The following is a 24,937-nucleotide window of genomic DNA, read 5'->3' on the forward strand; positions in this document are numbered from 1 at the left end:
GATAGTTCATTTCTTATAAAGAGTATTTCTGTTCTGTAATTCCATCCTCCAATTGGAACAGACACAAAAGTTGTAAGTATAATTTAAAATTAAAGATTAAATATGTTATTGTATGTATAACCCATTTGTGGTTTAACACATTATGGCATCCCATTTTTTTTCTTCAATGGAGTTTGAAATATCACATTCCTATAAAATGGATTGAGTAAAATTAGTGGATCGCAAAGACTCCTTCCTTTCTAAATCGGAGAAATACATTCAGCTAAACTATCTTAAACATTTTATTTTCCAGCAACAACAAATACGGATAAAACAGACTTCTCCTAAGGTTGTCCAAATCTGTACAATGTCTATACAATATCTGAAAAAAATAAAAAATAAATCACAGTTAGGGCTGTCACAATTATTACATAATCGTGTAATGGCAATTATTTGACATAATCGCGATTATTTTTCATAATCGTCATAATCGTGTCCATATCTTTTTTTAAGTAAAAAATAGTGGAAATAGCAGATCTACAAGCTCGATGCGACGCGTTGTGAGCTTGTAGATCGGCTAATTCCACTATCAATGTTCTTTTTTAAGTATAAAGTTGTCGAATATGTCAATAACGTCTTTGTATATTTAGGTTATGTGCCATATCTACCATGTGCAACTTCAAAGCCTAAAAGCCAAACAGAAATGTAATTTTCAATGACAAAAACACAATTAAATCGTTAATCGCAATTATTTGAGAGACAATTAATCGTCATGTAAAATGTCATAACCGTGACAGCACTAATCACAGTCAGTCTGTCTGTCTGTCTGTCTCTCCATCCCCTGTATCTCTCTATCTTTAGGTGTTTTCTGGGCAGAGTCCTCTCCCGGCATCACTTTCCTCAGTGTGGGAGTGAGGAGCGGTGAAAGACTCATTATGGTTTTCAATTAAGTGCTCCCTGGGCAGAGAGGGATGCGTCAGAGTGGGGGAATTAATGTGCTGCGCACAGATGTTTAATAATAATGGCCGAACTGGTCCTGCCGAGAGACTCACACCATCATCTACCACTCCCTGTCCTGGCCCTCCCTGCCCCACACACACACATTGTCCCCCACTGTGTGTGCGCGTGTGTGTGTGTGTGTGTGTGTGTGTGTGTGTGTGTGTGTGTGTGAGTCTTTATGAGCAGTGCAGTGGCCCCAGCACATATGGCCCTCATTCTGGGACAGTGTGCATGGAGGATGAGCTTCCTGACTGGGAGAGGTGACTGGAGGCATGTGAAATGACACACCCCATATGGAGAGATGGAGAGAGAGAGAGAGAGAGGGAGGGGGGGGGGGGGAGGGGGGGGAGACGGACAGAGGAGGTACACTGTCTCACTCCATTGTGATGATGTTTGGGGGGGGGAAGGGGGGGGCAGGAAAGACAGAAAGAAAGACAGACAGACAGACAGACAGTGCAGAGAGAGAAGGAAGTAGGACGTTGAAGAGGAAGAGGGCAGAGCTGAAGAATGAGTGGACACAGGGACCAGACAACAATGAGAGGAGTTAAGATGAAAGAAGAGAAGAGAAGAGAAGAGAAGAGAAGAGAAGAGAAGAGAAGAGAAGAGAAGAGAAGAGAAGAGAAGGACTTGGAGGGTCCAGAAGTGGGTCATCATCAGACTGTGTGTACATTCTATCTGTGTCCACACACACACACACACACACACACACACACACACACACACACACACACACACACACACACACGGTGACACCTCATCAGCGTCGGGCCAGGACGGATGGTTTACAGTGGTCCTTCTTGTCAAAAACAACACATCCTTGGCAATTACACACACACTCGCGCGCGCACACACACACACACACACACACACACACACACACACACACACACACACACACACACACACACACACACACACACACACACACACACACACACACACACACACACACACACACACACACACACACACACACTTAAGGTCTTGTCAGAACAACATTTCTGTGGTAATTACCAGGGTGCCCGGTCTCCTGCTGTCTGCTGGATGGATGATCTGAGCTGGCGCAGGGTTGACCCTGCACACATAACTCTACAGACCACCTAACTACACACACAACCACTAGCACAACAATCACAACACCACAACCCCGAGTCACAATCGGAAATCCACTTCCAGTCAGAGGACACAAACACAATCAGAATCACAATCACAGTAAGCAAATCAATCACAATCGTAAACAATAACAACCAACTACAACAGTGTTGATTTCGTCGACTTAACTATGACGAAAAATGTTTGTCGACTGCGCTATTTTCACTGACAAAAACGGAATAAAAACTAAATAAAAACTAAGCTGTGATGACTAAAACTAAGACTAAATATATTGACAATTTCGTCAACAAAATAAAAACTAGACTAAAACGTTAGGGAGGGACTAGAAGAGAGTAATTTTATATTGCTCTCAGGTGTTGCGTGCTGAAAATAGCAGATCTACAGCGACGCGTTGTGAGCTTGTAGATCGGCTATTTTCAGCACACAACCAAGTGTAAAATCAGTCATTACGATGCCATCAAGGCCTGCCAAAATACATTTTAGTTGACTAAATCAACTGTAGATTTAGTCAACTAAAATCTCATGACTAAAATTAGACTAAAACTAAAACTTTCCAGGTGACAAAATTATGACTAAAACTAAATGACATTTTAATCAAAGGACTATGACTAAAACTAAATCAAAATTTGCTGTCAAAAACAACACTGGTGTGTGTTTGAGAACATAAACATATAGCCTAAACCTGAAACTGACATGTACTCAGGTCAGTTTGGGCGCTGGCCTCTGCGTGCACAACAAGCAGCAGCAGGTACACAGGTGCATGCACGCACACAGTCTCACACAGCACGCACATGCTTTTTTCCGCTGTCTGGCGGTCGCCTCTCCCTGCAAAGTAATCTGTAATGCAGACAGGCTGTTCACTATGGCCATCAGCCGGACAGATAGCTTGCCTTGCTCAGACGTATGTGTGCGTACGGCGCGCGCACACACACACACACACACACACACACACACACACACACACACACACACACACACACACACACACACACACACACACACACACACACACACACACACACAGTGCTGAGGCAATCATTTTGACAGGTGAATATGGTTGGGGAGATGGAGGGGAAGGGATGGCAAATAAGGAGAAACGAATTGATAACTGTTTGATGAGGGTTGATAACGTCATGGAGGGAGGGAATCAGATGGATGGGTGGGGGAGGGCGGGGGGAGCTGGTGGCAGATCAATCGGCCGGCAGACAATCTGCATTCTCAGATCAGATTTTTTTTAAGACCCACTCCAGGAGAGGGAGATGGCAGAGTGCTGTTTTATGTGGAGGCACTCTGGGACTCCATGATTCAATATCAACCGCATGATAAAAAATACATCCAGAGGAAAAATTGACAGGTCATAGTAATTACATTACCCATCTGAAGGCTCAGGGTAAAATGTCAATTCATATTTGGGAGAAAAACACATACACACTCGAGCGCGCGCGCACACACACACACGCACACACACACACACACACACACACACACACACACACACACACACACACACACACACACACACACACACACACGCTAGTAGTAATAATAATAGTAGCCTAGTAGTAGGCCTAGTAATATTGTGAAAATAATAAATGTAATTAAACAATCTGGCTATAGACTTAATGCCATCCCTAAAATAGGCACACAAGGTTGAAATTATATGTACAATATTATTGCAACAATAATGTGTGGTTGTCAAAAAAAGAAAAACAAAGAAAAGAAAAAAGAAAACAAGGCACAACTAAACTTGTCTCATATGGGCCATGGCACACAGTTTGGACAACACTGGACTGGTTAACCCTATCCTGTTCTAAAGGTGGTTGCACACTGCTGCGTTTTTTTCAGGGCAAGGAGAGAGAGAGAGATAGAGAGAGCAAGGGACCGGGTGGTGCGCGAAACGGGCGGCAGTGTGCAAACGTGACTGACATAAAGTGAGCTTGATTTTTTTCCGAAATTCACTCCGATATTCGGCCCGAAAAACACAGCAGTGTGCAACCACCTTAAGGAGCACAGAGTTTATAGCACACGCACTTTGAACATTATCATGAATTTAAAGTTAATTTCATTCACTTTAAATGAACGGTAATATTGTGCCTTACATGAAACATCTCAGGTCAAAAATCACCTTGTGCACTCACTCAGTGAACGTCCAGGCGGAGACAGCTGATCTGCAGCATGACGTGTTGTCAAGGCAGCATGTAAACACAGCTGCGCAGCATGGCTCAGCTGGAGAAAATAAAGAGAACATTTGAACGAGTTAAAGTGGAATACTTCCTGAGAAACAGGTAACGTAACAACACAGTTGAGGAAAAACAAAGACTTGGCTTACATGAAGACATTTCGGACAAAACAGGGGGGAAATTAAGCTAGTTTAAACTGCTTCAACTCACACTCCTGAGCTGCGAGCAACACACACATGCGCATTTCGCAAAAACGCTAGCAGTGGTGGGAAAAGTACTCACATTTGTTTACTTATGTAAAAGTACCGATACCTCGCTCCACACCTCTTCTGGACCAGAGCTAAAGTAAAAATATCAATACTGAAATCATTGCAGTGATATTTATTTCTACATTGCAGTGCAATGTATCCACCTGTTTCCGCGAGAATTTACTGTAGCATTATTTGCGGGACACTTCCGGTTAACTGCAGACATACAAGCTCACGTCGCGTCGCAGATGCAACCGTTTTGTGAACTTGTAGATCACTGCTGCGGTGCGGCGCTGGAAGCTGCCTGCACATTCTGCGCAATGGATGATGGGATGTTGGAAAGTTGGCTAAAAGTCTGGCATTCAAAATGGAAAAGTATGAAAGTATTGGCATCAAAATGAAAGTACCAAAAGTAAAAGTACAAAAGTAGCGCTAAAGTGGTTAATGTATGTTTTATAATATTATAATGTATAGGCTATCTACAAAGTAACTAGTTCTGTTTTCAAATAAATGAGTAAAAGTACAATAGGCCTATTTGGATCTAGCCTTACATTAATTGGCTCCTGTAGTAGCTTCTGCATTGATGACGTATTGGCTACAGGAGCGTCTTAACGCTTTGACAGACAGGTCGGGAGTATGGTCTGCAAAACGGCTACTGCGGCTTTACACATGCAGACATGCGAGACATATCTTCCGTACAAGTTCTGCAAGGTTTTTGCGACTTGTACGGTAGCCTTGTTTAATGTATTAGTCCGTATTTTTAAATAAAATGAGTTTTTACCAAGTGTGTGTCTTTTCCAAATCTAGCATCTCTGGTTTGGTTAAAGATGGCTGCACTTATCACGTGACGTTCATCCATTCCCCCATTCGCTCATACAAGGACATGACGTGTATATGGAAGAATGCACAATAATGCTTCCAGCCACCAACGGGCGCTGTTGCAGCTAACGTTGTAGCAAACGAGGAAAAGCTGTACACTTGGTAAAAACTAATTTTATTTAAAAATACGGACGAATACATTAAACAAGGCTTCCGGACAAGTCGCATACATCTTGCAGAACTTCTGCGATGTGCTATATTTCGCATTTTTGTGCATGTGTAGAGTCGCAATTGCAGTTTTGCCGACCATGCCCCCGACCTGTCTGTATAGTCGGTAAGATGCTCCCTGCAGCCATCCTAAAGCCAGAATGCGGAAGCCACTGCAGGGGAGTCTTAATGTAAGGCTAATTTGGATCCTATAGGTGGAGTAAAAGTTAAAGTATTGGAAATTGGAAATACTCAATAATGTACAAACACCTCAAAATTGTATTGGAAATTGGAAATACTCAAGTAAAGTACAAACACCTCAAAATTGTACAAGAAGTACAGTAGCCTATTTAAAGGAGTCATCCAGACCAAAACACATATAGGGTTAAATCTGTCTTTTATCACACCCCTTTATACCTGCTTTAGTCGATTTTTTTCATAGCTGCCCCTGTTGCTAGATTTCGGCTGCCCCTGTTGCTAGATTTTGCGGGCCTTCTCATAACTAACAGAGTGTATAGCCTTTATACTAGTGCGGTTATTTCTTCAGCTTCAAAGTTAGTATTTTTTTATTGGATTGTGTTTACACAACGTCCTGAGACCAACCAAACCGCTGTTTTGACCTCACAGGCACCCTTACTTGTCAAACGGCTTCTGCTCTGCACCAGAGCAGGGAGAGGAGAGGCTAGAAAGGGAGGGGAGGGAGGGGTCGGTTTGACAAGTAAGGGTGCCTGTGAGGTCAAAACAGCAGTTTGGTTGGTCTCAGGACGTTGTGTAAACACAATCCAATAAAAAAATACTAACTTTGAAGCTGAAGAAATAACCGCACTAGTATAAAGGCTATACACTCTGTTAGTTATGAGAGGGCCTGCGAAATCTAGCAACAAGGGCAGCCGAAATCTAGCAACAGGGGCAGCTATGAAAAAAATGGAATAAAGCAGGTATAAAGGGGTGTGATAAAAGACAGATTTAACCCTATATGTGTTTTGGTCTGGATGACTCCTTTAAGTAAATGTACTTAGTTGCTTTACAGCACTGCACGGTAGATACTTATACTTAGGCCTATTCTATTCAGAAATTGTCTTGGTTTTGTTTTCCGCACTACAGTAGCCTGGAAACCCATAGCACTTTGACTACAGAGACCACAAGCCGACGTTTGATTGTTTTCACCTGTTTCTTTTCAGCATTGCTGAGGAGGAGCGGGAGAGAGAGAACCAAGCAGCCACCCACATCCAGAGCTGCTTCAGAGGCTGCAGGCTGCGCAAGTACCTCAGGTTCTGTCAGTCTGTCTGTCTCTTTCGAAAAAAAATACTCATGTAACTTATTTCAAAGTAAACCCATACACCAGGACAGAACATGAACCTTTTGGTCGTAAACTTAATATTTAGCAGGAATTTCACTCACATTTTGATGCACATGCCCACACACGCACGCACTGCACGCACGCACGCACTCACACACGCACACACACACGCACACGCACACACACACACACACACACACACACACACACACACACACACACACACACACACACACACACACACACACACACTGTGTGCCAAGTGTTTAATTTGCAGGGAAAGCCCTGATACCAGCCCACTTTGCTGTAGTGTAGTGTAATTATCTCACTACTCATGGTGCTATAGCTTTGCAAATGGCCAGGAGGAATAAATGTCTCTCTGGTTTTCGCCAACCCTCCCCTCCCCCTCCCCATACCCCCACACACACACACACACACTCTCAGAGAAGAATGAATGTGCGCCCGCGCGTGTGTGTGTGCGTACGTACGCTTGGCCTTCCGCTGTGACCCCGGCAGCACTCTGCAGGGTCAGCAGACAAACTTCCAGACAATAGGTTAATTCAGATTACTTTAGTTAATTGATCAATGCGTTAAGTGGATAATTAGCAACAATTTGAGCTGCCTAAGTGCGACTGCGGGGTTGTGCGATCCCCGCTATAAGCATTGATTTTCTGGGCATACAAATGGCCTTTTGAAAATTGATGGCCCCGGTTGGAGGCTGAGAATCACAGTGGACTTGCATTTAGAGAGCGGTTTTAGGTTGAATACAAATGTGTGACGCCGGCTAACGGCATGAAACACTCCTCCGGACATGATCGAGAAGCCTGGAGGAGCAGAGGTGTGTGCGTGTGTGCGTGCAGCTGTGCATGCATGTGCATGTTCACAGACCTAATGTTTCCCTGACCTTTCAACTGAATTTCGGCAAAGCATCTGTAGGCAGGACATACAGTGAGTCCATAAGCAGCTTTACATTCAGGGTAGGGGTGGGACGATAAGCGATATTATCGTTTATCGTGATAAAAAACACTCACGATAATCGTATCATGGAGATTTAACATATCGTGATATCGTCCTCCGTCATGCACTGCGATCAATTCACCTTTTATTTGCCGAGCTGCATATCCGGTACCACTTAAACCCTCTATAATTGGTAAAAGGTACTTATATTATACATACTTGATAGTTTTTCAAATGTCTTTGCCAATAGCAGATCTACAAGCTCACAACGCATCGTGTTGCGATGCGTTGTGAGCTTGTAGATCTGCTATTTTTTGGCAAATGTTCTGCCCCAGGATAATGGATTTTGATTATCGCAATAACATCGTAAATCGCGGTTTCTTTTGCCACAATAATCTTCGTGATATGACATTTTCATATCGTCCCATCCCTAATTCAGGGTCTCGTTTCATGTCGGACGATTCATCTCATGTTTTTATAATGATAATGACAATAGATGAATATACTGTATTCATTGGTTGACTTACAATAGGCTATAACATTACTGTTTTTTTATAATCTCATGGACAGTAGTAATGAACATTTTGTTTGTGCTTTTTGTTTTAATCCTTTTTTTAAAAAAACGAAATTTATTGGGTTTTCATCCAATTCAAATGAAATTATTTTTTTTATTTTTTTATTTTATCAAGACACTTTACATAGGCCTACCATACTGTCATTGTCCCAGTTTTAGAGACAATGACAATGAAAAAGAGGGAATACAGAAAAAAGGAGAGACAGAGAGGGAGAGAGCAGAAGCAACAATAGCAGCAACAACAGTTAACAATATAACAGTAATACTAGTATGTATAATAACCTAATTGTAAGTATGTATACAAATTATGGCTGCATCAGTTAATCTATTCAATTTCATATTGTTGAATAATTTATATAAAATGTACTTCTCGATTAATCGATTAACCAAAAAAGGATAAAGTAATCATTCATTATTGCTGGAATGCAGCTTAAACTCTCCTTTCCAAAAGGTCACATAGTTTTATTTCAGTCAAGTTTGTTTTAAAATATGATTAAAAAAATATATATATATATATATATTTAACCCAATTGTATTGTGTATTAACATGCCACAAAATTCTTTCAGTCTTTTGCACAGGAAGGCGACCATTATCCAGAAAGCATGGCGCGGCTTCGCAGCAAGGGCGCGCCTCAGACAAATGGTGAAGGTAAGCCAACTATAGATATATTGATTATGTTATGATAGCATGCATTAGAATTCAATTGCCATATTCCTCAGCCCCTGCCTCTGACCTTAAGAAATATAATTCACCCATTACACATCAGGAAATTAGCACTTAGGAAATATGATGCCATATGATATGGAATTCCATCTATATATCTCCTCCTGGGATGCATATAGAGAGAGCGGAGGGGTCGGAACGGAAGGATGGATGGATGGAGGGATGGAGGGTGGGTGGGGGTGGGTGGGTGGTGCTGATAGAGAGGGAGGGTCTGTGTGTGGTGGGGGTAAATGCTTTACTATAGCGAGGCCCAGTTTTTTTCCCCAGCATATTGCCTCCAACTGCTTCCTAATTGAACAGATTGTTGATACTGGATCCAATACCCTGCGCTCTCACGTATAATTTTCCCCTGGATTGAGTTTTGTAAACGTATCACAACAAGCTATTTATCACGCCTCTAAATTGACTGTTTGCTAAAGCATAACTGCCAGCCGCTGTTTGGGAGGCGTTCAGGAAAATGGAAACGAGGGGGGGGGGGGGGGGTGGAGGGGGAAACGATGAAGGATGTGTCACAACACACATATGGACTAAAACGAGCCTGTTTGGTCTCATTTGGAAACAGACGAGCACTAATTTAAATCACTCAAAATATGCTACGGCGCACTATTTTGTATTAGTCCTAAGAGGCTGGACTTTTTTTTCTTCCTCTCTTGCCCTCTCTCACTTTCTATGTGACGCTCTCTCTCTCTCTCTCTCTCTCCCTCTGTGTGTGTGTGTGTGTGTGTGCGTGCGTGTGTGCGTGCGTGCGTGCGTGCGTGCGTGCGTGCGTGCGTGCGTGCGCGTGCGCGTGCGTGCGTGTGCGCATGCTTGCGCGTGTGTGTGTGAGAGCCTCTTATGGAAACATGGAGCTGAATGTACGGCCCTCCTTTCAAGTCTTTGTCTGTATTCTCTCCTCTCCTCCCCTCCTCTTCTCTTCCCTCTGTGGTTATTAAAGAAGACGTGTTGAGATATGAATTTCTTTTATGGCCCGGCTCTCCAGTTTGCTCCTGAAATGTTTCCCCGGTGGTCCATGCGCGCGGCTCTCCGCCGCCACGCGCAGCTCAAACCAAAGTGCCGACGGCACGGAGAAGGCGAGCCACCAATCGTACGCGGCCGGCTGGTCTTTTCTACTGGTCTCTCTCTCTCTCTCTCTCTCTCTCTCTCTCCTGGCAGCGCTGTCATTGATTATGAAGCCCAGCGGAGAGCGTTTGGACGTCATATATCTCCATTAGCTCGCAGCTTGACTACCATAGATTTTCCTGGCCCTCGTGTGCGTCGGGGGTGTTAACTCTCAAATACCCGGAACGCGCCCGAGTCGCATTAGATTTTAACCACTTTAACCATTATTGTATGCTTTAACCTTAGAAAAATAGCAGATATACAAGCTCACAGCGCGGCACCGAGTGCCGCGCTGCGAGCTTGTAGATCTGCTATTTTTGAAAAATCGTGAAAATGTGTGCAAGTCTATGAATATCTTTGACCCGATCTTTGACCCGACTTCTAAATCCTTCCTCTAAATCAGTGGTTCTCAAACTTTTTCATGTCAAGGACCCCCAAAATTACAGGTATTTAGCCACGGACCCCCATCTCAAAATATGTTGTTCCAGGGACCCCCCAGAAGCAAATATCTGATTTACAAATGTTCGCTTTTAAATAGATATATTCAAAGACTTGCAAAGAAAAATCATGATTTTTCAAAAATAGCAGATCTACAAGCTCGCAGCGCGGCACTCGGTGCCGCGCTGTGAGCTTGTATATCTGCTATTTTTCAATAGTTAAAGCAGTCAATAATCCTAGGCCTAAATGGGTTAAGAGAGCAGCACTCGTCCGCCGTTCCTCCTCCCCTCGCTAACCTCTCCTGCTCTCTCTCTTCCACTGAACCCCCCCCCCCCCCGTCCCCCTCCTCTCGCTTGCGTCTCGCTCACCCGCGTTCACCTCGGCCCCCTCTCTCTTTCACCTGCTCACTTTCTCTTGCCCCCCCCCCCCCCTCTCGCCTCCACTAGGCCTAAAGGGTGATTTTTAGACTTTAGTTGCGTGTCAGTGTCGTCAGTGTCTTGCACCGAATATAGCAGACCTACAAGCTCACGGCAGCACTATATGCGTTGCGAGCTCGTACATCTGCGATCTTTGTTGTGCGGCACGGCGAGCGATCAGGTATAAATCAAGCGTTATCTGACTGTTTGTGTGTGTGCTATGTATTATGTATAGAGATGTGTTTATCTTTGAGGCCTGCTGTGGTCGGAACAGAGGGCCCGGCAGACTAGATGTAACGCTATGTCTTCCCTTTGTGTTCGCAGGCAGCATATTTTATCATGAAGATGAATACCTATGAGGGGATGGCGATCACGGTAAATATCACCACCCACTGTTTTTGTGTTGTTTTCTTATTTATTTATTTTTTGTGTATTGTCAAATGGGAGGTGGAACTGTAGCAGGTCAGGAAGTCCACAAGTGGTAGGACAAGTAGCAGTCCTCACCTTGCTCACTGCAAAATTGCGTGATCAGATCTTGTGCTTTTGAAGCAAATGACATAATAGCAGTGGGATAAAACTGTATCCGGATGCAATTTTGTTAAAAATGTAACATTTTCTTTTGTGACATTCGTACACACTTCTAAGGTATATAAATGAACCTTGTGTTATTTCTGCAGGCTACATTATTCATTTTTTGTTCTGGGGAACTTGCGTTTACCATTTTAAATCCCAGTGGACACAAGCAAAATGCTTCAAGTGTAAAGCGTGATACCGTAATGCTTCAGGGGGTTTTCTGGCTTCCAGGCTCTTCAGGACATTTCTATGATTTTTCCCCTCAGCATTCCCCGCTGTCACGTCCCTCTTATAAAATGCTCCCTCTTCCTCATATCATTTTAACGGCTACTACTGTAAACCCATAAATCATAAGGCTGTGGCTTTGACTGACGTTTTGGCACTTTTACGCGAGGATATCGCGTTGAAACCTTATATTTTTACTGTTCCACGCAGCCCACTCTTTTGCCTAACAATTTCACTCAGCCGAAACCATTAAAGGTTTTTACAGGCCAACAAAGAAATCCCCCCTGTGTTTATTGAAGAGGCCGCGTCGATGTTCAGAACAAGCCAGATGTTTGGGTGTTGGCTGGAAGGGCTGGAAACGGAGGGTTTTGAGTTTTATATTTGATAGCAGCACAAACAAATAAAGCTGACCACCTCTGCGCTTCAGACCACAGATCCGGGGGTCAGCGCCATCTGAGGGCACAAGGTCAGAGGTGAGGGATGATGTCACCACTTAAAGTGGAGTAGAAGCTGCTGAAGGTGGAGAGGAGAGTGCTTTATTAGCCCTGTAAAAAAAACACATACATGTCTACAGGAAACACTGGAAATGTATCCTGGAAAGAAAAATAGATATGGCGAGATGAGATGAGAAAAGAAAAGAAAAGGACATCACTGAAACAGGATCTCATGAAATTACTCTGAATTTTCAGGTCATGGCGTTCAACAAGGTTTATTTATTTTCTCAAGAACATATTTGTTTTAACTTGAAATATTGAATCGTTGAATTGAGAATTTTCTTGTGGTCAAATTGATTGATTTGTCATTCATCACAATCTCAGGATTATTTGTTACATCATCCTCCCTATTACGCTAGGGAGGATGAAGTTAAACGGTCATCTGTCTTAATGTTTTCCAATGCCTTTTGATTTCCTAGAACAGAGGGGATCCAAAAGCGTTCTATACCAAAAGGACCCAGAAATAGCCATAGCCCCTGGCTGCAGCCCCCTATTGTGGCTTAAAAACCAACCAAACAAAGAAAGATTTCGATTACACTGGCAAATCAAACATCGCCTTATGAATGCAATGCTATTTACAGCTGAGCTGTCTTCAGTCTGCTCACCTGATGTGTTTCTTTTCAACAACCTTTCCAGCTAGTTTAGAACCAATATAGAGCATGTTGATTTGATGAGGAGCTTTGCATCTGCTGATTCTCTACTTAACGTACAGACAGAATCCGCAGATACGGAAATAGTGCCTGTGTGTGTGTGTGTGTGTGTGTGTGTGTGTGTGTGTGTGTGTGTGTGTGTGTGTGTGTGCGTGCGTGTGCGTGCTAATAACACAGTTTTGGAGTAGGTAGGCTTCAGCCTGGATGGCACTGTTTAGATGAAAAGGCTGAAAAGAAACACACTACCGTAATTAAACTTTTCCCAAATATGGAGATGACTGACATCATAGATGTCTGACATCATAGACCACATGAAGACTGACTGGAAGCCAAATGGGAAAATGCAGAGTCAACCAGTATGTCCATATATGGGCATTCCTAGATATATTGGAATATTGATATTGATGACATCAGGGATCTCCATATATGGGGGCATAAAAGGGCCATTCATTTGTCAGTGAATACATTTTCCACATTGACTTGAATGGGGAAAATTCAAATGGTAAGACAGAAATGTGACTACGTTAGCATCACGGTGACTACACTTGCAATCTCCCAGAAATGCATCTTTCTAGTTATTATGAAGCACTTACAAATAATGTGTTAAATCCATTCAGAGATCTGCTGATGGTCGCCCCGCTTTAAATACAGAACGAGTGTTAAGGGTATATGGGTTACCATATGTCTAATGTTTAACAACCCATTCAGAACGGGTACACATTATTGTGTCATTATTTTATGCTTTAACTATTGAAAAATAGCACATATACAAGCTCACAGCGCGGCACCGAGTGCCGCGCTGCGAGCTTGTAGATCTGCTATTTTTGAAAAATCGAGAAAATTTGAATTGTGACCCGATTCTATAAGTGTCTTTTGAATCCTTCTAAGATTTTTTGAAAAACCTACGTTTCTATGTCAGCAATCTGACCAGCCATCGTCAAAGAAAAGGTCCTTTCCACTTAACTGGAGCTCAGTTAGTCTGTTCTTGAGAGACTACTATGTCAGTGGTTCTCAAACCTTTTCACGTGAAGGACCCCCAAAATGATGTATTTGGCCACGGACCCCCATCACAAAATATTTAGTTACAGGGACCACCCAGAAGCAAAATTTGAGTTACAAACGTTCGCTTTGAAAATACATTTATTCAAAGATTTGCACACATTTTCATGACTTTTTCAAAAATAGCAGATCTACAAGCTCGCAGCGCGGCTGTGAGCTTGTATATCTGCTATTTTTCACTGGTTAAAGCATTCAATAATTCTAGGCCAAAATGGGTTAAATAATGTATTTATTTATTTGTATTTGAATGAGTTATACATTTTCTTATCTGTCCTAAATACCTGTATAGTGATTTCCTTTCTCAGTTTTCTCTCATTCGAACATCCTAAGCCTAATGCACATGTGCATGTGTGTCCATGCATGTATATGTGAATGCATTTACAGCATGCACAGGACAGGTGTACATTTGCACAAATGTATGCGTATGCATGACAGCATGTCTGTTTGCATGCTGGTGAGTCTGAAGGACATCGCCACCCTCTGTCTCTCTCTGACCAGCAGAGGAAGAAAGTTAAATCCTCTGTCTTAATTTATCCATTTGTAACTCCATTTGTGTACAAGACAAAAAATATATATTTTAAATAAAATTATACATTGTTTTATACTGTACATCAACGAATCAACGTGAAAAAAAACACATTGTTTTTTTATAATTGATTAGTCTGATTAACCACTTAAAGGAGTAGTTCACCCCCAAAATGACTTTTTTTTTCTATTGATTAGTCACGCCATGGAGAGTAGAGTTCAATAATATTTTTGGTTTTTGTCACATTCCTAAGACAAAAATTTGATTCGAGTAAATTTACCCCCATTGAAACGGGTCCCCATCCGGAACGAATGGCGGCAAATTTATTGTTATCACATTTTTGTCTTAGGAATGCGACAAAAAACGGAATATATTATTGAAATCTACTCTCCATGGCGTGACTAATCAATAGAAGAAAAGTCATTTTGGGGGTGAACTACTCCTTTAAGCTCTATTTTGTCCTTCATCATGCAATGGTGTCGTGCAAAAATAACAATTTCGAAAACAATCTTTAAATTGATTAATTTTGTTATAATCAAGCAAATCAAGAGTTAAATTAACACACACAGTATTTGACAGTGCATCAGAAGGGGAGAGGCGGAGAGAGAGAGAGAGAGAGAGATAGCCAATCATTTTTGAATCCCCTGGGTACTGTCCCGTTGGCTTGGCTTCATAACGCCATGCTGGCTAACAGAGGATCACGTATTAGCGCTGTAATGGAAACCAGTGTTTACACGCCACGCTCGCTCTTCTATTACATTCAACTGCATTGATTTCACTAGTCAAAAAAAGGTCAACAAGAACTTCGGTGGCAGCAATTACTTTATTTAAAATTATCTATTGACTGGTAGATCAATGCTAATTCTCATTTTGCTCTTTGTTTTCTTATCCCTCTCCTCCTCCCCTCCCCTCTTCTCTTCTCTTCTCTTCTCTTCTCTTCTCTTCTCTTCTCTTCTCTTCTCTTCTCTTCTCTTCTCTTCTCTTCTCTTCTCTTCTCTTCTCTCTCTTCTCTCCTCTTCTCTTCTCTCTCCTCTTGCTGTCTGATTATTCTTTTACCTTCTGTTGTTTTAATCTCATAATTAGTCTGAAGGACATCCACACCGCTTCAGAATAGTCCTCTAGCCTCCATGTGCGTGTGTGTGTGTTTGTGTGTGTGCATATACATAAGTGTTTTTTTTCCTCCCTTTTATCTAATTGTAAAGCATTGGCATAACATAATGATAAAAACAATAAAAACTGTACATTTCTTTCATTCTCTCTGAGAAGTTATATACAGATAACCTCGTCATGATTATCTATCACAATTCGGAGGCGCACAGAATGTCTGACTCTGTGCAGAGCCTTAACGGATACAATAGTTTAATCCCACACTCGTAGCTGCCGATGCAAATTTTACTGGAACACAGAGAAGATCGCAGAGTATTCACATAATATTTTTCTTATTATTGAGTCTTATACCCTAGTATCCCTGTTCTGGGTTGAACATACAGTAATGTTGAAAATCTATTATGCAATGAGTTGTGAGCTTGTAGATATTTTTGGTGGAGATGTTGTTGCCGTTGTTTAGACTGTCACTGTTTCTGTGTCTGTTTCTCACAGATCCAGCGCAGGTGGAGAGGTTTCTATGTGAGAAAATACATCCATAATTTCTACACTCGCAAGAAGTACCTGCAAGGACTGGCCATGAAGAATGACCTAGTCAGGTACATGTTGTCCCTTAGGCCAGGATACATGATGAATAAATGTGGTTAAAAAAAGTTATGTTCAAAGTAATTGTAAATATGCAGCAGAGGTTGACTCAGTCTTGTCCTGCAAATCTGTAGCACATAACACGCTGGGTTGTGAGCTTTTAGATTGAATATCTTTGGCAAAAATAATGTTGTGGTGGGTAAAACGTAGGGGAGCTAGACCCCTGGGGGACTCCGGTCAATTAAGTATAGTGTTTAATTGTTAATTGTTAAAAATATTATATATGTCTGCAGAGGTGAAGTGCAGAGGAGAGCTTTGGCCCTCTGTGCCTGCCCTGATGTTTGAATTTTTGTATTCATGACATTTGATTTGGATGTATTTCCTTTTGCATTTCTATTATTTCTCATTTCTTAAGCTCTGTCCAGACCGGCGAATTAGCGAAAACGACGTGAATAAGCGAACCAAAAAGGCGAAGAATTCGCCATTCGCCTTTTTCCATACACACCAAAAAGCGACGCGAATATGCGTGTAATATTCGCTTAATTTGCCTAAATACGAGGGGGTAATATCGGCCTGTAGCCACAGGAGGAGAAAGGAGAAGAAAGGAGAGAGAGGAGAGAGGAGAACGGACGGGGAAACAAATAAAACAATGGAAACAACATCCTCAAGTGATGATGACCTGGTCGTGGTTGTTAGCCTATTAAATAATAAAAAGAAAAAGAAGAATAGAAGTCTTCACCGGCGCACACAACCCATCACATCACAGAAGAGACAACACGCGTTCACCGTTCCCCACCCTCCGCTCCGTTCCCCCGCAGACAGGCAGCTCGCAGCAGCGGTGGTGTAAAGTAATTAAAAGTACATTTACTTGAGTAGCCTGTACTTGTAGGTATTTGTACTTGAGTCCAATTCCCAGTGCTTTCCTTCTACTCCACTACATTTCGGAACCTATTGTATTTATACCCAGCGATTTATTTTAAAACATTAGTCTTTTTGCAGATATAAATTAACAATAAAACATACAAACCATGCTTTTACCAGTAGACATTCGAGTACTTTTCCCAAGCAGCCACACAGACGAGAGACACGGAAAAGCAATGCAAAGAGAAGGTCCCTCGACCATGCTCTCTCTCTTTCTTTAAGTAGGATAGAGTGAGCTTGATTTAATACAGAGAGAGAGGAGTTCACCAGCGAATGTTCGCTAAATTCGACACAAGGGCGAATAAAAAACAGACGCCTTTTCGCTTTTTTAAAACTCGCGTTTGGTGTGGATGCTTCCATTGACTTTATAAGGTTTTAAACAAAAGGCGAATTATACGCTAATTCGCTATTCGCCAATTCGCCGGCGGTGTGTACGAAGCTTTATAGTAGAGATGCTTTGTTCTGTGTTTTCTGCTATTATATCTCTGTGCAAGTTTAGCCCTTTAGGAGACTTTCAACATAATAATGCACGTTGTTGATGAAGTTGTTAATTATCCAGTGTGACAAAAAAGAAGCAAACAATCTGATGTACTGTATTTTGGACCAATAATAACAATTACTATTACATAGTCAGTGAAGGGCTTGACATTTTAAATTAGGTCAACGTGCCTTTTAGGATAGAAAGGCATGCGTTCACTACATTAATTTTGGGGGATTTGTTAAATGAACAGAGGCGAGTGGCTAAATTAGCATTCCGATTTACAATCTTACAACGTGTTGCATCGCAACAACTTTTTAAAACATTGAAAATCTGCCCAAAACGGGGGATGCCAGTGTTAAGGCCCATTCCCACTGGGCCAGATAACAGATAAAAAAATCTCTTTCTCCAGATATTTTTCCATTCAAAGTGGATGGTAGATACAGATATAAAAAATATCTGCCACAGATAAAAGAAATATCTGTGGCAGATATGTTTTTATTTGTATCTACCATCCACTTTGAATGGAAAAATATCTGGAGAAAGAGATTTTTTCATCTGTTATCTGGCCCAGTGGGAATGGGCCTTTAATGTGGTTAACATATTTATTTAATGACAATTTTAAACTGTGATATTATATATCAAACAGGCTACATTCCTCAAAAGGAAATGCATGTACAGTATTTAATACAGCCTGACCAGAAGCAGGGATAAAACAGTTACCAGAGGGGGGTATCAAAAGCAGAGGCATGCCCCCCTCCCCAAGCAGAGTATCAATATTTACTCTACTTTAACTGTACAATAAAATAACTTATATAGCATCATTATAATTATACATTTTATACGATGAGGAAATTTGAACATTGGCCTTCCTTGCGATGCATGGGTTGTGTTGGTGATGTATGGTATGTCGAGGGACCTCCGCTACCTTCCTACCACACAACAATATTTTATGCAGAACAGCAGGAAAGACTCACTGAAGATGAATTGATTTGATTAATGTAAAGGCAGCTGGGGAAAAGGTGGACTTGTGTTCCCATAACCTCAGCGAGAGAGAGAGAGAGGGGGGGGGGGGGGGGGGGGGGGGGTTGTAGGACGAGTGTGAGTTACACCTTGTATACGAAAGAAATAAAGAAAGAGAGAGAGAGACATTGGTTAACTTGTGCTAGATGAGAGGTAGAGCAACCATGAAGGAGGGAGGGGGGGAAGAGAAGGAGCTGAAGAAAGGATGAGAGAGAGAAAGAGAGAGAGAGAGAGAGAGAGAGAGAGAGAGAGAGAGGGATGAGAGAGAGAGAGAGTCCTCCAAAGCGCCTGGGGCTGAGAGAGAGAGAGAGAAGTGAACGATGTAAAGAAATTAAAAATTAGTGTCTGATTTGAAGCTGCAGGGCTCAGCGCTGCAGAGACGACATCTTTTATTTTTGACAAAAAAGAAGGAAAAAAAGCGACGTTTAGCTAATAGTCCGTTTTTTTTTTATGTTGCTAATATATTTTGCCAGAAAATATCTTGCGGCCTCTGCTAAAATTAAATGTAAATTTGTTAAAGTGCTCCTTGGATCACTGACTCCCCTTCTCCCCTCCTCCTCCTCTCCTCTTCTCCTCTCCTCCCTCCTTCACCTCCCCTGTCGAAGTACAGGTGACTGCATGGGCTCATAAAGTGCATTAAGGAAGTGTTGCCACCTAAGTATTGTATTACAACACATGCACAGTCGCGCGCACGCACACACACACTCTCTCTCTCACACACACACACACACACACACACACACACACACACACACACACACACACACACGCATGCATACACACAGTCACGCAGCGCGCGCGCACACACATACACACACACACACACACACACACACACACACACACAAATGGCCACTTCATCAAGAAGTCTGACACATAGTATAACGTGAGCAGGAATACAACCCTATCCTTGTCTACCAGAAGAGTCCAGCGTGTTGTCTGTAGTGACTCTGTACTGACTCACAGACCAGCATGTTGTCTGTACTGACTCACAGACCAGCATGTTGTCTGTAGTGACTCTGTACTGACTCAGAGACCAGCATGTTGTCTGTACTGACTCACAGACCAGCATGTTGTCTGTAGTGACTCTGTACTGACTCACAGACCAGCATGTTGTCTGTACTGACTCACAGACCAGCATGTTGTCTGTAGTGACTCTGTACTGACTCACAGACCAACATGTTGTCTGTACTGACTCACAGACCAGTGTGTTGTCTGTACTACAGACAACACGCTGGTCTGTGAGTCAGTACAGTCACTACAGACTCTGTAGTGACTGTACTGACTCAGAGACCAGCATGTTGTCTGTAATGACTCACTGACCAGCATTTTGTCTGTAATGACTCACAGACCAACATGTTGTCTGTAGTGACTGTACTGACTCACAGACCAGTGTGTTGTCTGTAGTGACTGTACTGACTCACAGACCAGTGTGTTGTCTGTAGTGACTGTACTGACTCGCAGACCAGCATGTTGTCTGTAATGACTCACATACCAGCATGTTGTCTGTAGTGACTCACAGACCAGCATGTGTCTGTAGTGACTAACAGTCCAGCGTGTTGTCTGTAGTGACTCTGTACTGACTCACAGACCAGCATGTTGTCTGTACTGACTCACAGACCAGCATGTTGTCTGTAGTGACTCTGTAGTGACTCTGTACTGACTCACAGACCAGCATGTTTGTCTGTACTGACTCACAGACCAGCATGTTGTCTGTAATGACTCACAGACAGCATGTTGTCTGTAGTGACTCACAGACCAGCATGTTGTCTGTAGTGACTCTGTAGTGACTCACAGACCAGCATGTTGTCTGTAGTGACTCACAGACCAGCATGTTGTCTGTAGTGACTCTGTAGTGACTCACAGACCAGAATGTTGTCTGTAGTGACTCACAGACCAGCATGTTGTCTGTAGTGACTCTGTACTGACTCACAGACCAGCATGTTGTCTGTACTGACTCACAGACCAGCATGTTGTCTGTAGTGACTCACAGACCAGCATGTTGACTGTTGTGACTCACAGACCAGCATGTTGTCTGTACTGACTCACAGTCCAGCGTGTTGTCTGTAGTGACTCTCTACTGACTCACAGACCAGCATGTTGTCTGTAGTGACTCTGTACTGACTCACAGACCAGCATGTTGTCTGTAGTGACTCACAGACCAGCATGTTGTCTGTAGTGACTCACAGACCAGCATGTTGTCTGTACTGACTCACAGACCAGCATGTTGTCTGTAGTGACTCTGTAGACCAGCATGTTGTCTGTAGTGACTCACAGACCAGCATGTTGTCTGTAGTGACTCTGTAGTGACTCACAGACCAGCATGTTGTCTGTAGTGACTCACAGACCAGCATGTTGTCTGTAGTGACTCTGTAGTGACTCACAGACCAGCATGTTGACTGTAGTGACTCACAGACCAGCATGTTGTCTGTAGTGACTCTGTACTGACTCACAGACCAGCATGTTGTCTGTAGTGACTCACAGACCAGCATGTTGACCGTAGTGACTCACCGACCAGAATGTTGTCTGTAGTGACTCACAGTCCAGCGTGTTGTCTGTAGTGACTCTCTACTGACTCACAGACCAGCATGTTGTCTGTAGTGACTCTGTACTGACTCACAGACCAGCATGTTGTCTGTACTGACTCACAGACCAGCATGTTGTCTGTAGTGACTCTGTACTGACTCACAGACCAGCATGTTGTCTGTACTGACTCACAGACCAGCATGTTGTCTGTAGTGACTGTACTGACTCGCAGACCAGCATGTTGTCTGTAATGACTCACATACCAGCATGTTGTCTGTAATGACTCACATACCAGCATGTTGTCTGTAGTGACTCACATACCAGCATGTTGTCTGTAGTGACTCACAGACCAGCATTTGTCTGTAGTGACTCACAGACCAGCATGTTGTCTGTAGTGACTCACAGACCAGCATGTTGTCTGTAGTGACTCACAGACCAGCATGTTGTCTGTAGTGACTCACAGACCAGCATGTTGTCTGTAATAGATCCATCATGTTGATAATAGTCTAATAGACATACTGTGTGTGTGTGTGTGTAACTGGAGTGAACGACTGGTTAGTGATTAGTCATAGCGATCAGTTTAGCCTGGTTAGTGTGATTAGTTTTAGCCTGATTAATGTGATTTTGTTTAATGTTGTCCGTGGGATTTCGTTTTAGCTTGGTTATAGGGATTAGTTTGAATGTGGTTAGTGGGCTTAGTTGTAAATTGGTTAACATAGTATTGGCATGAGGTGGTTTGGTTTGTGGGATTAGTTTTAGCGGGGTTAGTAAATGTTGTTTTAACATTGTTAGAGGTATTAGTGGTTAGTCGAAACGCTTCTAGCTTGGTCTAGCTAGTAGGATATGTTTTAATGTGTATATTGGGATTAGTTTGCAGTTGGTTTTAGATGGACAGTTTTAGCTTGTTTTTAGGATAGGTTTTAATGTGCTTTTAGCTGTGGGATTAGTTGTAGCCTGTGTGTGGTTACCCCTGGTTAATATCTCTGTGAGGAAAATGTTTTTTAAGTGAGAGAGAGGATGGAGAGAGAGAGAATAATGGGAACAGATTGAAGGAATCAGGAAGAGGGGGATTATGGAACAGGATTAGTCTGAGTGAGAGATGAGATGCTTGGCTGTTGTCATTTCACTGATGCCACTGGTTCATTACCAGCCATGTGCCATCCCCTAGTATCCTCATTAACACACACACACACACACACACACACACACACACACACACACACACACACACACACACACACACACACACACACACAGAGGGCCCTCCTCCACAGCAGTTGGGGGTGATGAGGTCACTCTCTCTCCAGTTAATCACTTGTTTATTTAGTGCTGCTGGGGTCGTGATCAATTAACGCCGTGCAGCCATTTTATTTAAAACATCCTGTCTGTGTTCTCTCTCTTACACACACACACACACACACACACACACACACACACACACACACACACACACACACACCACCTGATCACTCAGCCTGCACACACAAACACACACACCACCTGATATCTCACCCTCTACACACGCGCACGCACACACGCACGCGCGCGCGCGCAGCGCGCACAACACACACACACACACACACACACACACACACCACACACACACACACAACACACACATACTCTGTCCGTCTGTCCCTCACTCGCCACGTCTTTCCGTCTGTATAAATTATTCAAACTTGGACTAATGGTCTCCATTTAGCGCAGACTGACCGTCCGTGCATGTTAATGATATGGAAGCAGCACTTGGACCACTGAACCCACGCCCTCTCTCTCTCTCTCTCTCTCCATCTCTCCATCTCTCTCTCTCTCTCTCTCTCTCTCTCTCTCTCTCTCTCTCTCTTTCTCCATCTCTCTCTCTCTCTCTCTCTCTGTCCTGACAGATCTCTCTCTGTACAAAACCATCTGTGTCATTTCATTAGCCACAGCACTCTGCTAATACAGGCGCTTACACTCCCCTCGTCCTCACCTTCCATATCTCTCCTCTCGCTCTCTCTCTCGCTCTCTCTCTGAGGTTCAGGGTTCTGTTGCGTCCATCCTCATTCATTCCCGCTCTCCTCTTTCTCCTGCAGAGCCTAATGAAGTCAGGACCCCTCGGTGCAACCCCTCTCTGCCACACTTTCCCTCTGTTACCCAACAATTTATCACTTTGTCAGGGAGACACTTTAAGTTCCTGGGCTTTAATAAGGGCATGCAGGAAGGGGGGGGGGGGGGTGAGGTGGGGTGTGGGGGGGCAATTAGAAAAGCAGAGCTGGCCCGCTTTACATATTTACTAAGTGTGTGTGTGTGTGTGTGTGTGTGTGTGTGTGTGTGTGTGTGTGTGTGTGTGTGTGTGTGTGTGTGTGTGTGTGTGTGTGTGTGTGTGTGTGTGTGTGTTTCTCCATCACGGCCTGTTGGCTGCATGAGTTATTCCTCTATCTGCAATAAACAGCTGTGTAATATTACCACCATAATCAGATAAATAACTCTTATCCCTGTGATGCTGCAACGACGACAACATGGCACAATGTTTTAACTCATCTGAGCTGGAGTGGGGGGGGGGGGGGGGGGGGGGGTGGACCAGTGTTGTTTTTGACAGCAAATTTTGATTTAGTTTTAGTCATTTGAATAAAATCTCCTTTAGTTTTAGTCATAATTTAGTCTCCTGAAAAGTTTTAGTTTTAGTCTAATTTTAGTCGACTAAAATATCATGAGATTTTAGTTGACTAAATCTACAGTTGATTTAGTCAACTAAAATGTATTTTGGCAGTCCTTGATGGCATCGTAATGACTGATTTTACACTTGGTTGCATGCTGAAAATAGCGATCTACAAGCTCACAACGCGTCGCAGCGCGACGCGTTTGTGAGCTTGTAGATCTGCTATTTTCAGCAAGCAACACCTGAGAGCAGCCAAACGTAAAATTACTTTCTTCTCCACTAGTCCCTCCCTAACGTTTTAGTCTAGTTTTTATTTTGTTGACGAAATTATCAATATATTTAGTCTTAGTTGTAGTCATCACAGCTTAGTTTTGATTAGCTTTTATTCAGTTTTCGTCAATGAAAAAAACACAGTCGACACACATTTTTTTGTCATAGTTTTAGTCGACGAAATCAACACTGGGGTGGACGGAGAGAGGAGAGGGGGTGAGATGGATTGGGGGGGGGGGTAGATGGAGAGGAGAGCGGGGGTGAGATAGAGATGGGAGAGGGAATGAGAGGAGAGGGGGCAGATCTACAAAAGGGAGGATAGATTGAGAAGAGAAGGGGCAAGAGATGAGAGATGGAGATGAGATGGGGGAGTAGAGCTGGGGGGTCTCACTGTCTCTCTCCACTGTTCACTCTCTCTCTCCCTATTCTTTCCTTTCTTTCTCATGTCCACCTCAAGGACATTCATGAAAGGGGAGCTGCTATGGTAAAAAAAAACAGAGGGAGATATCGTCACACTGACTAGATCAGGATGGAGACAAATTTACTTCTGTCTTTGATTGGATTTCTCTGCTGTGTGTGAGAGAGCTTTGCTATCCCTGCCTCTTAAGGAAAACAACTTTGTTCAGAAAAAGGGAGAAAACAATGCAGGAGGGACCCGAGGGAGGATAGAGGTAGTAGGGAATGAAAAAAGACAAATAACTTCATGCTGCTCTGAGATTCTGCTCTCCTTCAAAATATACTCTACATGGATCAGCGTTGGTTGTCACATCCATGGTGATGGTGTGTGTGTGTGTGTGTGTGTGTGTGTGTGCG

At 43.0% G+C, this 24,937-nt stretch overlaps 1 protein-coding gene across 1 annotated transcript in view; it reads left to right on the forward strand.

Annotated features, from left to right (window-relative positions):
• Window positions 1-4,294: 4,294 nt before the first annotated feature.
• The window catches only part of spata17 (spermatogenesis associated 17), a gene marked incomplete at its 3' end in the record, with an annotated part of 68,411 nt that continues 47,768 nt past the window's right edge, over window positions 4,295-24,937 (forward strand). Inside the window, exons 1-5 of the mRNA XM_080730053.1 lie at window positions 4,295-4,376; window positions 6,727-6,816; window positions 8,944-9,025; window positions 11,377-11,427; window positions 16,179-16,282. Of these exons, the coding sequence (XP_080586179.1) occupies window positions 4,309-4,376; window positions 6,727-6,816; window positions 8,944-9,025; window positions 11,377-11,427; window positions 16,179-16,282 (395 nt within the window). The 5' untranslated portion in view covers window positions 4,295-4,308. The remainder of the gene's footprint in view (window positions 4,377-6,726; window positions 6,817-8,943; window positions 9,026-11,376; window positions 11,428-16,178; window positions 16,283-24,937) is intronic.

This window comes from Nannobrachium achirus, assembly GCF_963921795.1.
Source record: "Nannobrachium achirus genome assembly, chromosome: 7".
In the NCBI taxonomy this organism is placed as follows: Eukaryota; Metazoa; Chordata; class Actinopteri; order Myctophiformes; family Myctophidae; genus Nannobrachium; species Nannobrachium achirus.